Source organism: Agelaius tricolor, unplaced genomic scaffold (genome assembly GCF_023055355.1).
Source record: "Agelaius tricolor isolate 1412-34295 unplaced genomic scaffold, bAgeTri1.0.p SCAF_6, whole genome shotgun sequence".
Taxonomy (NCBI): domain Eukaryota; kingdom Metazoa; phylum Chordata; class Aves; order Passeriformes; family Icteridae; genus Agelaius; species Agelaius tricolor.
This window is the reverse complement of record NW_027269266.1, coordinates 12,183,614-12,196,411: the sequence shown is the minus strand read 5'-3', so window position 1 is coordinate 12,196,411 and position 12,798 is coordinate 12,183,614. Positions and strand designations below refer to the sequence as shown.

At 37.1% G+C, this 12,798-nt stretch overlaps 1 protein-coding gene across 1 annotated transcript in view; it reads right to left on the bottom strand.

Annotated features, from left to right (window-relative positions):
- ITGB1 (integrin subunit beta 1) overlaps window positions 1-12,798 on the bottom strand; it is a 46,478-nt gene that overhangs the window by 14,603 nt on the left and 19,077 nt on the right. Inside the window, exons 2-11 of the mRNA XM_071428690.1 lie at window positions 9,838-9,907; window positions 9,508-9,593; window positions 7,820-8,042; window positions 5,671-5,841; window positions 5,120-5,358; window positions 3,747-3,902; window positions 2,649-2,744; window positions 1,800-1,889; window positions 1,007-1,147; window positions 670-872 (exon numbers count right to left, since the gene is read on the bottom strand). Of these exons, the coding sequence (XP_071284791.1) occupies window positions 670-872; window positions 1,007-1,147; window positions 1,800-1,889; window positions 2,649-2,744; window positions 3,747-3,902; window positions 5,120-5,358; window positions 5,671-5,841; window positions 7,820-8,042; window positions 9,508-9,593; window positions 9,838-9,907 (1,475 nt within the window). The remainder of the gene's footprint in view (window positions 1-669; window positions 873-1,006; window positions 1,148-1,799; window positions 1,890-2,648; window positions 2,745-3,746; window positions 3,903-5,119; window positions 5,359-5,670; window positions 5,842-7,819; window positions 8,043-9,507; window positions 9,594-9,837; window positions 9,908-12,798) is intronic.

The following is a 12,798-nucleotide window of genomic DNA, read 5'->3' as shown; positions in this document are numbered from 1 at the left end:
AAGTGACAACAACTGTTCCCTGTAATGCTGTTGTATTTCAATGAAAAGGTTCTTATGAACAGCAATTAAGAAGGAGAGTAGATGATCTTCAGAGCTGCCAAACTGAGAACTTCAGGGATCAGCACTTCTCATCATCAAGGGTAAGATACAGATGAGAAAATGGAGGTTGCTCTTGTTCCCATCAGTGATCAACAGACTGTTACATGGTGTCCATCAGAGACAACAGATCATTGGGAAAGTGCTGCATTTACAAAACAAAAGGCTGTGCTTACCCACAGGCCTGTTCTCACCCACATGAAGCCAAGTGGACACCAGTGACAGTGACACCAAGTATAAGACGTTTTTCTACACATAGATAGGAAAATCTGTTCTCTTGATTTAAAAAGGAACACCAAAAACTGATCTATATCCTTTAAAGTACTGACTCAAGGCCAAATTTGAATTCTGACTCATAAAACAATGCTGATCTAATGATCAATATTTAAGCATAGGGATTATTTGCAGAGATATGGCAGTATTTCAGAGTATCCTAAAAGAAACAGGCCTGTAACAGCAATTCTTGTTCTTTAAAAAAAAAATTAGTAAACCCAAGTAAACCCTAATTAAGGAAATAAAGATCTTGCTCATATTTCTCTTTGGCAAAAATAAAGAAAATGTGTATTTATTTACCTGCACGCACCGCATTCAAATGTTCCATTTCCTGCATGGCAGGCTGGACTATTAGGTTCTCCTTCACTCTGACACTGACACTCACAGATGAACTGGAGATTAATTTCAACTTCTTCAGTGAATCCCAGTGGTTTAATTTTAATTGTTTCATTTTGTTCTTTCTTTGGACATTCATTAGCTGTTATATTAATCTCAAATCTAACCTGCAAAAAAAAAAAGAAAAGGGAGGTGTCATGTTACTACAAGGAGTTTTGTCTGTACTATTAAAAAGAAATGCTGTGTTGGACTTTTTAAGTGCATTTTGTATTTGGGCAGCAGATCATATACTCTGAGTTACCTCATCTCCAATAGAAATGTTAGAACACTTCCTTCCATCTTCTTGTGTGTCATTCACTCCATTCTTGCAGAAAGACTTGTAACTGATTGTCACTCCTTTTGGTAGCTTAGTATTTTCCAGGATGACCTCTGAAGAAAGGGACTGAAACAGCAGTTATTACCTAATTTCAAACTGAGTTGCAGAAGTGTTCTGTTGAAGAGCAGACATTATACAACTATGCCCAGGTCTAAGCACCAACCCCAGAGGCACACTGGAATTATTTAAGTTCCAATGTGCTGAGAAACACCAGCCCAGGGCTGCCCAAAGTCACTCTGTGGTCACTCCTTCCCATGTCTGAGCTTGTTACAAGGTAAGGACAGGTTTCCACAGATGTTGGAGGCACTTGTTTACCCCATGTACTCCAAAGAAGAAGGGAGCCTCATTTACACACAATGCAGCAATGAAGAAAATATTGTGGGGCCAAACCCAGCAAAATGGCCTTTTTTGCTAACAAATGGAAGAAGGTAAAAGTGAAGAAGCTGAAGAAACAGTGTAGGATTTGGTTGTGAATTTTATTTTTTGAAAGGGAAAACGGGGATGGTAAGTTTTCCTTGTAATGCCATTTAAAATGACTTTAGGAGTGTATCTTTTTACTCATCTAACCTCTTACTGCCACAGAGGCTTAATGATTACAATATTTTACAGCAATAAATACACTTGTATTTATAGTGTAGAACACTTACTAATCCACCTCAGAGTCTCTGCTTGAAAAACTTATGAGCAAGAAAAATTAATACCTAAAATCTGAACTTACATTGTATGCATCAATGATCAGCTGAATCACATTACTGGAATTTGAAGACAATGTTCCCACTGCTGATTTGGGTATCAGATTTTTCAGTTCCTTTCAATATTGACAAAAAAGAAGGAAAAGTACAGTCTTACTATCAAACAGAGTATAATTTGCAGTAAAAATGGTGATATAATGCATTAGTGGATTAACTAGTCAAGTGCTTCAGAAAATAAAGCTGTGTTGCAGTGATGAACACATTTTTGAGGTTATACACAGCCTTACTGGCACAAACTCTACATTTGGTAAGAGAAACTAAGCCTTGTACAAGCTGACCACAATCTCTCTTCAACCACACTTAGAATACATTAAAAATAGGCAGGCGTCATTTTCCAACAAAAATTTGAATACAGTTTAAGAAAGAACCCCAAAACCAAAAAAACAGGTTAAAAGAAGGAAAAATATGCATGTCCTTTACAAAGTCATTTCCTATTGCACAATCACATCCAGCAGTTTAGTTAATTTTAAACATGGGATATATAAATAGAACAAAAGAGACAAAATATGTTCTTTCATAAGCGTGTCCCCTGATTCAGTGTCCACACCCCCCCCCAGCTATTTTGATGTAAAAACGTTCACAAAAATTAGAACTGCAAATGTGTTCTCCACTCAGTCATACCTATAAAGAGTAGCTAGGAGAAGGGGCACTTTCTCACTGGAAATTACAGAGAATCAGCTTTGATTTGAAGAAATAAAAAAAGCTTAATAATAAAGTATGTGGGTAGCAAAATATTACTTCTACGATCACTTACTTCCACAATTACTTTAATTTCAAATAAGTCAATTTTAATGACTTCAGAGTAATTTCTTTACCTTATAGACTGCCTGAAACTCTTCAGTAACAGCAAAGATTGTCTGAATATTGTTCTCACTAAGTTTCTGTACCAGATGAGCAATAGAGGGATAATCCTAAAACGTCAAGCATAAAATTAAATTCAAATTTGAGACATGTTGTTAGAAAATAATCAAAAAGACTGACATCATAAATACAAATCATCTTTAGAAACATACACAGAACTCCTAATTCTGCATGTCACAGTTCTAAAGCAAAACAACCTCTGAAAACAAACAGGCACTGGTAAGATTTCATATATGCCTCATAAAGATAGGTGTTTCCTCACATGGATGTTATCAGATTCCATGCCATACAAAAGGTTAAATCCTTAATCTCAATGTCCTCAGAAAATTATCTTCAGTCCCTCAAAACCACTACTTTTTGCACTGTTTCACAAAGAAATGGTGAAATAAAACTGAATTGATTTTAGGTTTTTGATTGTGCTATTTTCACTCCAAGTCAGGAATATATGAACACACAAACTTGGTGAAGCTTATTGTGGTTACCCCATCTGGTAATTTTTTCTCTTTGCATTATTTGTCAGATCTCCCTTCCAATAAACCACGAATGCAATGTTAACCATACTCTCACCATAAACTTTGCATCAGAAGATTTCAGTCTTAAAAAAAATTCAAGCAGATATTTTACAGTATTTTTCACTAGTAAACTATTCTGAAAATGAATACTGGTGAAATAATAAACTCATGACACAACTATCAGTTTTCCAGTGGACATACAAGTCCAGCTTAGGAGTTGGACTCTATGACCCCTGTGCATCCTTTCCAAATCAGAATATTCTGTGATTCAGTGTAGCACACAGGACTATTAGTCATCAAAAAGTTTAAAATCCAGCAACATATAGTCATAGCATGAAAGCTGCCATTTCTTGAAATTTTCCAATTAAGACTAGATTAATTCCTGCACATTTGCTTTAGTTTAAGTAAAATCACTTAATGTAAACAGATAAATTTTCTAAGACATAGTGGTCTGACACTATATCAGATGACCCAATGAGTTCTTTTGAGCTTAAGCATCATAAAGTATTCATTTCCCTAGAAGATGATATAATGACTTACGTAATAGTGGCTCATTGTGTACACATTATTTTCCAGATGACATTTCCCATCATTTGGCAGAACAATTCCACCAAGTTTACCGTCTCCTGCAAAGTGGAATCCAGCATCCGTGGAAAACACCAATAGTCTTGTAACATTCCTCCAGCCAATTTGTTCCTTGGGAAAAACACAAGCATATTTTTGGTATTTTGTACCAATTTATTTTAAACCATTGGGAACCAACTCTTGCGAGAGAAGCACATGGAAAATTAGAGACTTAGGAGAAGTCACATTGCAGAAGTGTCACCCTGGAAAACATTAATTCATGTAAACCTTGGAAACACTTGTGCTTCATGTAATGTCTGCTCCAAAATATCTGCTGCAGATTTTTCATCAAAGGCCAAAAAGATTCTTTTTGAGATAGACCCTGTTCAGTTCTCAGTGGAGTATCTGAATAGTGGCAGGGTTTAGAAATCAGGCTCTTCAGTGCCAGTTCCACTCCCATGCCATGAGCAGGCAGCCCCAGGATGCTGATGTGCAGCACTGCTGCAGTGCTGAGCTGCCCAGCATAAGACCCTGGAGAATCATCAGGCTTTGCCAACCTAGTGCAGATCTGCACCCAGCACAGTGCTTGCCAGAGGACTGGCCCACCAGCATCCTGGCTCACAACTGTTTAATTATGTAAATTGCCCTTTTCTATTCTTTAAAATTTATCCATAGAACTGAAGCCCTAGCTAATTTAATGAAAGAAGACCATGCAGAAGTGTCATATACTAAGAGTTACAACCAAAAAAAACCTGAAAGGCTTATGATAAACACTGCATTTTAAATCAAGACTCCAGATCATTTCAGAAGGTCTTGAATCCATTGATCAACAGCAAAAATAATATTGAAACAAAGCAATAAACTTGGGTATTCCTATTTTGGGAGTCCATTTTGTACAGGTGCATAGAACAGTCTGAAAAAATGACAGAAACAAGTAATCTTTAGGCCTTCAAAACTAAGTAAAAAACCAGTTTTCCATCTACTTTGAGAAACTAGTAAAAGTCACAACACACCAAATTTCTGCAACCACAACAAGGTTACAGACCTTAAAAATAATCTGAGAATAATTGCTTACTCAGGATCTCATACATTTTAAAGCAGAACCTGAGTCTTCCTCTACAGCAAACTTTAAAAGCTTAGTCCCTATGTGCTATGATCACAACCTCTGTTTGGCCCCTTCACATTTCCCAGTTTCATTCACTCATTCAATTCTTCCTCACCTACCCTGTCTTGCTCACAGGAGGTGACATACTCAAATGTCAGCCACCATAAAACACTAAGGCTGCATTCAAACAATTTCATCTAAAAGAAAAGTAAAAAAAAAAAAAAAACCAAACAAACACACTTACCCCACAAACTGCAACCTGCATTATTGCATCAAATCCACCTTCAGGAGAATCTAAGTTCCCAGAAATATGCTGTTTACCTACAAGTTCGTTGAACTTGTTTCCTTCACTGGTAAGGCTGAGCACATTTTTATAGCTAAATGGACTTGTACAGTTTTGGTCCCCTGTACAAGGATTTCTGAGTTTGGCTGGTGTTGTACTTATATAAGGCATCACAGTTTTCTCCACAAAAGAGCCAAAGCCTAAGAAAAGAACAACAAAATCCCTGTAAGTTGAAGAATGGAAGTCTCATTTCTATTATCACACAACAGAATTCAAATGCATTATAGCTGAACTGACATCAGAAATAGCTCTTATACTTGTTTATGTCCCATCTTCTCCACCAATGCCAAATACTTTTACGCTGTTCAACAGGTCCTATGTATTAGAACATCTGCCATAATACTGCTAAACTGAAAAAAAAAATACTCTTCATATACAATAATGTGAAAAACACGAGGAAGCAAACTTAGAAGAAAATTATTGTATTTTTAGAATAGGCAAATCTTTCTTACCAATCCGAAAGTCTGAAGTTATTTTTTCCATCTCTAACATCAGAGCTGTTCCGAGACTCTTCACATTCTCTAAATCATCTTTCATAGAATAGGAGAGGTCCATAAGATAATAAAGGTCAATGGGGTAGTCTTCAGCTCTCTTGAATTTTAATGAAAATGTCTGGGGTTCCCCTGTTTTGGAGATTAAACAACAAACAGAAACCATTAAAAATTCCGTAACTGCACTGGCAAGAAAAATGCCTTTCTAAGGAAAGGCTTGTAAATCCTTATGAAGGTTTTGAATTACTAAAAGTGAGTTATTAAGGTGAGTTATTTTTTTCTCCTGTTGACTGAAATGCTTAACAACAAATTATGATTAAAAAAAATGTCAACAAGTGTTTCTTTCAAATGTTCAACTTTGTATTTCTGAGGTACTTTATCTCCCCACAGAAAAATTATCATGCCAAAACCCAAGCTTCTTATAATTGCTGCAATTTCAAATCTTCATACTTGCAGTCATTCTAACAAGGCTCCTGTAAGACCTAATGGCACAAATTTTCAACATCTATTTTCATCCAAGATGACTTCAGCAATTCTCAAAAGTTAAAAACTACATTATTTTAATAGGTTTATAAAAGAAAAAATAATTCTGGATGGAATATTGCAAGTTATTTTGCATCTACCAAGCTCAGAGCACAGAAATGGCAGTGAGAGAACAGCAAGTTAGTATTTGTTGTGATTGTAAGCCCAGACCCTGCATTTTGCCTACAGAAGAATGTAGTCTCACTCTGATGCTGAAAGACAGTGCAGAAGGACTGCACACACATACCACACACCCCCTTTCCCAGAAACTGGAACAGTATTCTTTTGCCTATTTTATATGAAATATGGAATTAAATCAATAGGATTGCCCACTCCTCTCAGTCATTGAACTTAAATGGCAGTATTGCTGCTACTTAAGTTTGCTTAAAAATTAGGAAACATTTACTTAACATCAGCAAAATTAGTGAAGTGAGAAAAACATTACATGGGCAAATCACACAGCTATGTAACATGGTTTTCACAAAAAAAAACCCCAAACAACAAAGGGGGGAAAAAAGCCAGCACAAAAATCTGTTTCAATTTTCCTCAGCTAGTATTTCAAAAAGCCTGCACAGAAAGCAAGTATCTCTCTGCAGTTCTCAGTCTGTCAGAGAACTAATAGCAATGGAAGTGCTTGCAAACATCTTTTGGGTAATTAGATTCTGGTTGCCCAGGTCCCTGGTATGTTCTGATGAAGAAACTTCTGTGTCAGCAGAGGAACAGTAATTTGGTTTGAAGCAAAAAAGTTCCCATTAGAAATAAATAGGAGCCATACCAAAATTGCAAAAAAAATTTTCATTACTTTTCTCTCTACATCATGCTGAGCCTGCTTCACATCACCTTCCAATTACTACTGCAACTACCACCAAGCAGCTGACCCCAAGTACAAGCTCTTCTTCCAGGAAAACACAAGGCAGCTGCTCAATGTGTCTACAGTACCTAGGAACTCTCCCTGAGGACAATCTCCATTGGGCTCAAGTGAGCCACTAGCCCTGCTCCTCCCCACCTCCCTCATTTGAACTAGATAAAGTTCTCTTTAGGGGTTAGAAATGCTACACAATTACTTTGTGTTTTCACTGCTGTGGTTCTGTGCCCACATCTGTAGCCTCGGGAAGGTATTTTACGTAGCAATCCAAAAATTGTGCTGCATAACTACAAAAGCACTTCGTTCAGACATGCACACTTCAGGAAACAGCAGAACTTCAAGCAAAAGGAAATGCTCCAGTAACTTGATGTTTTTGCTGACTCCTCTACTTTTATCCTACAGGCACACTTTAGAAAATCAACTACAAAATACTGAAAACAAAACAATTTTACCTTTCTGATATATCTAACAATCCATGTTGTATCAATTTTCTCCTAAATTCTATTGGAAAAATAGAGCAAGTGATAATATCTAATCTTCCTCAAAAATCAAACAGTATTTGGAGTACCCAAACATCTGGAGCTAACTGAATGGCTCTGCTATCATTCACATTATCTGAAAAATAGTCATTTCTATAACAAAATGGTTACACATGCAAATCAAAAAATGAAGACGTGGCAGCGACAGAGAATCATCCCAAAACTGGAACGAAACTCTCCTTACCAACTCTTAGATGCAGTGATAATTTCTGTGGCTGGATCTGTGTAATGGCTTCTGGTTTCAGCTTCTCTGCAGCACCTTTCTTACGATTTGTTACTTCTCTATTTTCGAGCACCTGTTTGCTGCCTCTGGGATTCTCTATATCTTCCATGGGGCAGCCTTTACTCTTCAGTGCTGCCAAGTCATCACACCGGGCAGATGTTGGCTCTCCTTCTTGCAAAAAGTCCTAGAAAACACAGCAAAAGTGCAAATTGTTATATTCTACCCACAACTGCTCTTTCTACAATGATCACATCTATTTTTTTCCCAAATTTCAGTAATAAAACATACAGTCTTGAAATACATTAAATGATACTACATATATTCAATGACTACTATTTACTCCAGGAGTTTGCATCTACTTATACTTATCTGTGTATAAGATACAAGAGAGGAAAAAAATAAAGCCCAATGCCAACTCAATCAGAAGTGGCACATCTGTTTAAATTGGCTACTCTAGAAGTGACTGTGAGTAGAAAAAACTTTCATTTTCACATGGTACCAACGTGAACCTACTCATACAGCCTGCTTTTAACATTCTTTCCTTTTTAATTAAGATTATATAAGTGTACCTTGGTACTCCACAACAAAGTAACAGCTATATGCTGACAGAGCAGGGCAAAGACAGACAATTATTTTGGGGAAATAATTTTGGGGAAATTCAATCTGAAAGCAACACCCGTAAGCAAAATCAATCCTTAACTTTGTTCTGAACAACAAATTATCATTACATCAAACCTTAAAAAAGCTATAACCTCAAATATAAATAAATAAGGCTTCTAATTGAGAAACTTGGCAATTCTGATTCTGCTCCCTCCCTTAAAATATGCATATAAATAAATGTATACTAAAGCTTGTCAGTTTTTGGTGACACAGACCTCCAGGAAATCTGATCGCTCAAGGTGAAATTATAAAATCAATCAGTTTAATTAAATATTGCAAGTTTATAAGCTGGTTTGGGGAATAGTAAGTAGGCAATATATAGAAATAAAAATAAATTATCATCTAGCAAGAAAAAGGAAAATTTCTCAGTTTCAATAACAAACCAAAGAAGAGCTATAGAAAATAATTTCTTCTGTTTCTAACCTGAAGAAGATATGCCAGCATACGGTGGTTATATTTTATATTTTGCAGTTTCCTAAACTTAATTTTTCTTAACATACCCTTTTTGTTTCATAATGAAACAAACTAGCCACCCACACAAACCTATCTCTTACTCCTCAAGTCTATCAACAGAAAACTAAAATTTGAAAATCTTTCTTTTAGAAGAAAAATCCCCTTCAATCTCTTTCCCTGCTCCACCTACATCTGTCTAAAATTAGCTTTAACTCTAATGTCATTGGAAGACTATAATTAAGCATACTCAGACAGATTCCACAGTGGAGTAATTTTAAATAACTATGAGACGGCTTATAGGGTCTGTATACACTTAGGATTTAGAAAAGGAGAAGTAAACACATTGTGAAAAATGTTTATACTCAAATCAGAAAAATCACAGCATTTGATTTTTAAAGTCCAAATAAGTATCGAATTGAAGAACTACAGGAAATTACTATTAATGAAAACAGTCATTTCTATACGGGTAAAGTATTTACTAGAGTCTGAAACCAAGGGGAAAAACCAAACCATAAGAAGATTTTTGCAACACTTACTGTTTTTTTACACCAGCCACAGTTTGGTCCTGCTTGTATACATTCCCCACATGACTTTGCATTTGCTTTTATGCAGTCGCTTCCACCTAGTGAGGAACGCAAATCCGTCACTTCAGGTATAAAAAGGCGTTTTACAACAACAGCATTTCACTTTGGTTCACTCTGGTTTTGTAAACTAAGTTCTAACTACAGGTTATTGACAAGAGATACGACTGACCTACTGCCATTAGCATTTGTCTAGTGAGGATATATTTTTCCACATAAATAACTGCTAAACAGATACAGTTTTAAAGCAGCAATTAACTACTGCAGTGCAATCAAGTGCCTTACCTTGCTGGGCAAATCCATTCCATATCAAGCAACAGAGGACGCCAGCACATGTGAGCCATCTGAAATTAGTCTGGAAGACAAAACAGAAACCAAACTGGATGATTTACTCTAATGAGTAAGTGCAAAAAAGATAATTTCATGAAGCTGTGGACACACAACAGTGTTTCAGAGGAGACAAGGAACACGGAACGAATGTAAATCTAATTATCTTAGTTGTACCACTGGACAGCTTTGCCCTAATACAAACCATGTTTGTGGGCTACACTGTATTTAGAAGACATCAAACAGGGTAGCTTCTTAAATTATTTTGAAATGCTCTTCTGCTAGGTAAACTAACAAGCTATGAGAAATTTGGAAACGTTGTTGACTTGGGAGGAAGAACCCAGACCAAATTTTTAACACCTTATAAAAAATATTTATGCTCTGAATGTTATCACAGAGAGACTTCTAAATAAAGCTACCACAGTCCTACAGGACGGAAACAGAGCTTCTAGACTCACGCCTCTGTTTTAAGATAAACACCAAAACATGTTTTTTACAAAACATTTTCTTCATAATCTTCAAAGGGCATTTTACAGATTTGCACTTTATCCAACAAACTAGAAATTTCATATCAAAATATGCACCATAAAGCATCCCTGACTTAAAATCTACCCGTTTTTTCTTCTTTAGACAACAGAGAATTAATGGATACCACCCATATCAAAGAAAAAAAAACAATTGTTCAGTGCTGTAAGTACTAATGAAAGGCTAAATTTTTCTAAATTGTTTCCTACCTTAATAGCAGGTAGTCAGCCAGGGTCAGTTGCCTTTTAAATTTTGATACTATTTTAAATTATATTTCTCTTTTATTCATTATAAGAGTTCTGAGAACTTAGATGATAACGGCCAGTTTCCTTGAACACCCTAAAATGTTGCTGCTAATTAAAGCCTTTCTAGTCATGCTTGAAACAAAAGTATTCTTAATAACTTTTTGTCCTAAAAAATATCGTGCAGTATAGCCAAGGAAAGTGAATTTGGCAGAATCTCCTAAACGGAATATGTCATTTTTCTAGAAGAAGTACTGTTTTTTGTATAAATTAGCAACAAAGTAAGCAATGCTCAAATTAGTGCAGCAGTTGAGCTTTCGTTTTTGCACACTGAAACACAATTGTTAATTTGCACATTTGCACAGCCAGACCTACCAGAGAAGGGATGGCCACTCCAAAATCTGATGGGGAAAACTTCAAACAGAAGCCAAACCTTTGCTAACAAATTGTATCCAACAACAGTATTAGATGGCTCATATTTTTCTGATAAATCATTTTGGCTCACTTTTCAGTGGATGCTATGGTGAGAGGACAGGCAGTGCAGTTTAGACACAGCAGAATTAAGAGAATACGCTTTTGAACTACTTTGACAGATGTTATGCATAAGCACAAAAGAAATTAGGGGTTAAAAAGAGAGGAGAAAATTGAAGCATGACTTCTATCTTACCTAACTTTTGAACACTACTTTCTGCATATACACAACTTGAATTTCTCTCTGCACACTGTTGCAGTCCTTCATTCACAAAAACTCTCTTCCAGAACACTTTTATTAAGTCCCTTTGTAAGTAATCACCTAAATTCAACCTGTGCAACCACAAACCTTGATCAGAGGGAAAGTGACACCAGGAATGTGAGCAGGTGGAAGACAGATGAAGGGACTGAACCAAGGCTTGGAAAGACAGTGGTTACATGGTTAGGAGCTCACATACCAGACCAGGAGTCTGGACAGCAAAAGTCTTTAACAGGTTGCTCAATTTTCAGCTTCTTCTTTCCTGGTTTTATGGTAGGTGTGCTGTGTTCAGCAAACCTTGCTTCCCTCAAGTGAAAGGATATTTTGTTATTTGAGAAGCAGTTTTGCTTTTAGTACAGCCCAGAATGGGGTGGACTTATCAGTAAGAAAAAAGCCAAGCTGCTGGCATCAGATGAGCACCAACTTTTTTGTTAGCCTAGACAAGAAAACTACAAACAGTTCACCTTTTTAGGGCAGACTAAGAGTGGATGTCCACACAGATTATATAAATAAGTCAGCAAAGATGTGACACAGTGCTAAAGCTATGATTAAGACCGTTTGGAAGACAAACGTTCCAGTGGAAGCGCATCCGCGTGATGAATGCAGCTCTGGGCACAGCGTCCCGGCAAGGCTAACAAGGAAAATGTCCTTTCCCATATATGGCTGCGCCAATGCCTCTCTGCAGCGGCTCGCTTCCTCTGCCTCCCAGCTGAACAGCTTTTCCAGCTCTCTTCCTCTGCCTCCCAGCTGAACAGCTTTTCCAGCTCTCTTCCTCTGCCTCCCCAGCTGAACAGCTTTTCCAGCTCTCTTCCTCTGCCTCCCCAGCTGAACAGCTTTTCCAGCTCTCTTCCTCTGCCTCCCAGCTGAACAGCTTTTCCAGCTCTCTTCCTCTGCCTCCCCAGCTGAACAGCTTTTCCGGCTGCCGAGGGCTGGGAAACGCGAGCACAGATCTGCTGGTGGGACTCAGCTCTGACTGCTGCCCCATGCAAACCAAGCCATGCACACCCTCGTCCTCCCACCCTCCTGCGGCCGCTGCAGCGCCGAATGCATTCCCTGCAAGTCCCGGCAGATTCTTCCATCGAGGGAATAAACCCAAACAAATCACTCCGAGCGCACCGGCTGGCCAAAGGAAGCCTTTGGAAACCCTTGGTGGAGCTACAAATGTCATGTCAGTATTCAACCAGAGATGACTGCAACTGAATAAAATCCCAATTGTTACAATGAATTAATATTTTTATGCAACATTTAACTATTTTCTATTATACTTGTTCCCCCCTTTCTAAAGCCTTTGTGAAAAACGCCAATCACTTGTTTTTTTTTTTTTAATTTTAAAAGTTTAATAGTAATAAAATGGTTATAAAAATAGTAATACAATTAGAGTAATAATAATTTGGACAATTTGAATTAGGACAATATGAGACA